Consider the following 2,377-nt stretch of genomic DNA (forward strand, 5'->3'; position numbering starts at 1 on the left):
TCTAAGAGTGATTCTAAGAATTTACAGGTTTGTGATGGATAAAATTTTTAGGAAATTCATATCCTTGCAAAGCGATACATATTTCACCTTACGTAAGTAGTAAGCAGAAAAAAAACCAATAAGAATATATCCATTTTATTTGCTGCCATTATGCTCCGATGCAATAGATAAAATATTGAAATTTGATGCAATGTAAACTTGTACATTTCTTTATCCAATTCTTCTACAATATAGATAGATATAACATATTTGTTGAACTATTTTTGAATATAGCATTAAGTTATTAATTTCTAGAATTTTATCGGAAAGCAATGGAAACTATAAAGTAAAAAAAAAATATAACCTACACATAGTTAAAAATGGGGAGCAAAATATGATCCAGCTTGATACCCCCCCCCCCCCAAAAAAAAAAATAGTCCGTGCATGAAAATAAGTAAATTATATATTCAAGGGGAATTGTTCATTATCCCATATAACACGCCAATGTTTCCCTAACCGAACTTTAGCTCGCCTCTTTTGTCTTCTCCGTAATTAGCATTATCACCTCCGACTCGGTGGCAGATAGCCTTTCATTGATTTTGTGCATTTCATTTTCTAGTTTCTCAATATCGTCTTTTGTAGCTATTTTCCTTGATAAGTCATTCAATATGGATAAAATATCAGCTTTCGTTTCCTCATGAGATACATTTGGCGTAAACTTTGATAAGCAGTTATGTGGTAAATCAAGTGCATCAAGCACTTTATCAATAGGTGTCATCAAACAGGATCCATACGATGTCTTGGCAACTGCTAACCCAATACATTTCAAAATTAAGGGGTCTTCTTGCGATATAAAAAAGACAAACGATCCAGAATCCCCATAATCTAGAAATGAATCCCAGGAATCAGACGTTTGTGATGGATCGAAATGGGGAAGGACTTCCATTTGTTTACATAGTGTTATAGAATCCGCCATATTATTTGTTGTATGTACATCGTAATGTACGTCATAATGACTCACATTTGCACAACAATTTCCAATTTTTAATGATCCGATTGTCATCCCACTTTTTGCACCAATCTTTAAAACAGGCTTTCGAAAGTTAAGTGGTTTTACTTGCTCAATTTCCCCTTTTGCGAATTGTGGAATGTTGCATTCAGAAAAACCTGTTGAATAAATAATCGTATTATATTAATATTGCATGTAGTGGAAGAAAATGAGAAATTTTACAAAAAAGAAAGCGAATGTGTACCGCGGCACAGTTTGTCGACGCTCTATTTCCCCTTTTGCGAATTGGTAAATGCTGAAATTCAGTAAAACTAGGCCTGTTAAATGAATAACTGTATTATATAAATAGTGCATGAAGTGGAAGAAAAAGAGAAAAATTATTCCATGAAAGCGAATTTAAACCGTCGTGCAGGATGACAATGATTTTTGAAAGGTGAAACTTTCAATGTATCCTCAACTAGAAGCAATACTTCTTAATATATTTTACTGAGATGCAAATATAAGGAATACTAAGTATTATTCATTCTTAAAAGTTTAAACCATACAAATTACTGATGTATGAGCACAGCCACCATATACCTCTGAAAATGAGGTGGGAGCAGGTGCCATTGAAAAGTAAATATTTTCAATTTTACTGATTAGTGTTGTGCTCCTTGTGATGAACATGCATGATAGTGGGATACTGGTATATCGAATCAATGTAGGAATGAAAATGAATATTGTTTAAAATAAATTAAACTCTTCTACATATGAATAACTGAATGTTAAATCCAAGGCTAAGACAAGAGGTTCTGTCCGTGTAGAAGTTTTTGAATGAATCTTGCTAACATACATATATGAACGGTGAACTGTATACGTATATGATGTTTAAATTTTGTAGAGTCAACGTTTTTGTAATAGCATTTATCATCAAGTAAAGTGGGTATGTCTTGGCACACACGAGATCATTCAGATAGCACACATTTTTAAACATTTTGCGAAAAATTAGGTTCCACAAATCTACATAAAAGATAACTGTTATTAAACTATTTTCTTTCAATAATCAAAGTTTTAAAATGATACATTTAATACATACCTGCTTTGATGAACTGCTCAGTATGATAAACATTTGCAAATTTCCCATCGGTTGGCAGTCTATCCTGTTTTATCTCAACCAAAGCAGCATCAACGCTGACTTCCTTTGTACGTCCATAACTGAATATAGCTTTAGTAACATTTCCAATTTGGCAGGCGTTTTTAGTTAAAACTTTGATATCTCTTCTTTTCGTGTATTCAATAGCTCTTCCTTTCTTCAGAACATCACTGGGTAAAACAACATGTGCACAAGTAAGAAAGGCATGTCGGTTTGGATTTTGTAGGGTCACAAAACCACCCAATGTGCCAGTTGTT

General features: G+C 33.2%; 1 protein-coding gene across 1 annotated transcript; it reads right to left on the minus strand.

Annotated features, from left to right (window-relative positions):
- Positions 1 to 437: 437 nt before the first annotated feature.
- Positions 438 to 2,339, minus strand: LOC134267491 (uncharacterized). The gene is made up of 2 exons (XM_062749690.1): positions 2,064 to 2,339; positions 438 to 1,146 (listed from the first exon to the last, which is right to left on the minus strand). Exon 2 carries the CDS (start codon positions 1,040 to 1,042, stop codon positions 503 to 505), a length of 540 nt encoding a protein of 179 aa, XP_062605674.1. The 5' UTR covers positions 1,043 to 1,146; positions 2,064 to 2,339; the 3' UTR covers positions 438 to 502.
- Positions 2,340 to 2,377: the final 38 nt, after the last annotated feature.

The sequence above is a fragment of the Saccostrea cucullata genome, unplaced genomic scaffold (genome assembly GCF_032062105.1).
Source record: "Saccostrea cucullata isolate Sc308-1 unplaced genomic scaffold, CSIRO_AGI_Scuc_v1 ctg9598, whole genome shotgun sequence".
NCBI classification, from domain to species: Eukaryota; Metazoa; Mollusca; class Bivalvia; order Ostreida; family Ostreidae; genus Saccostrea; species Saccostrea cuccullata.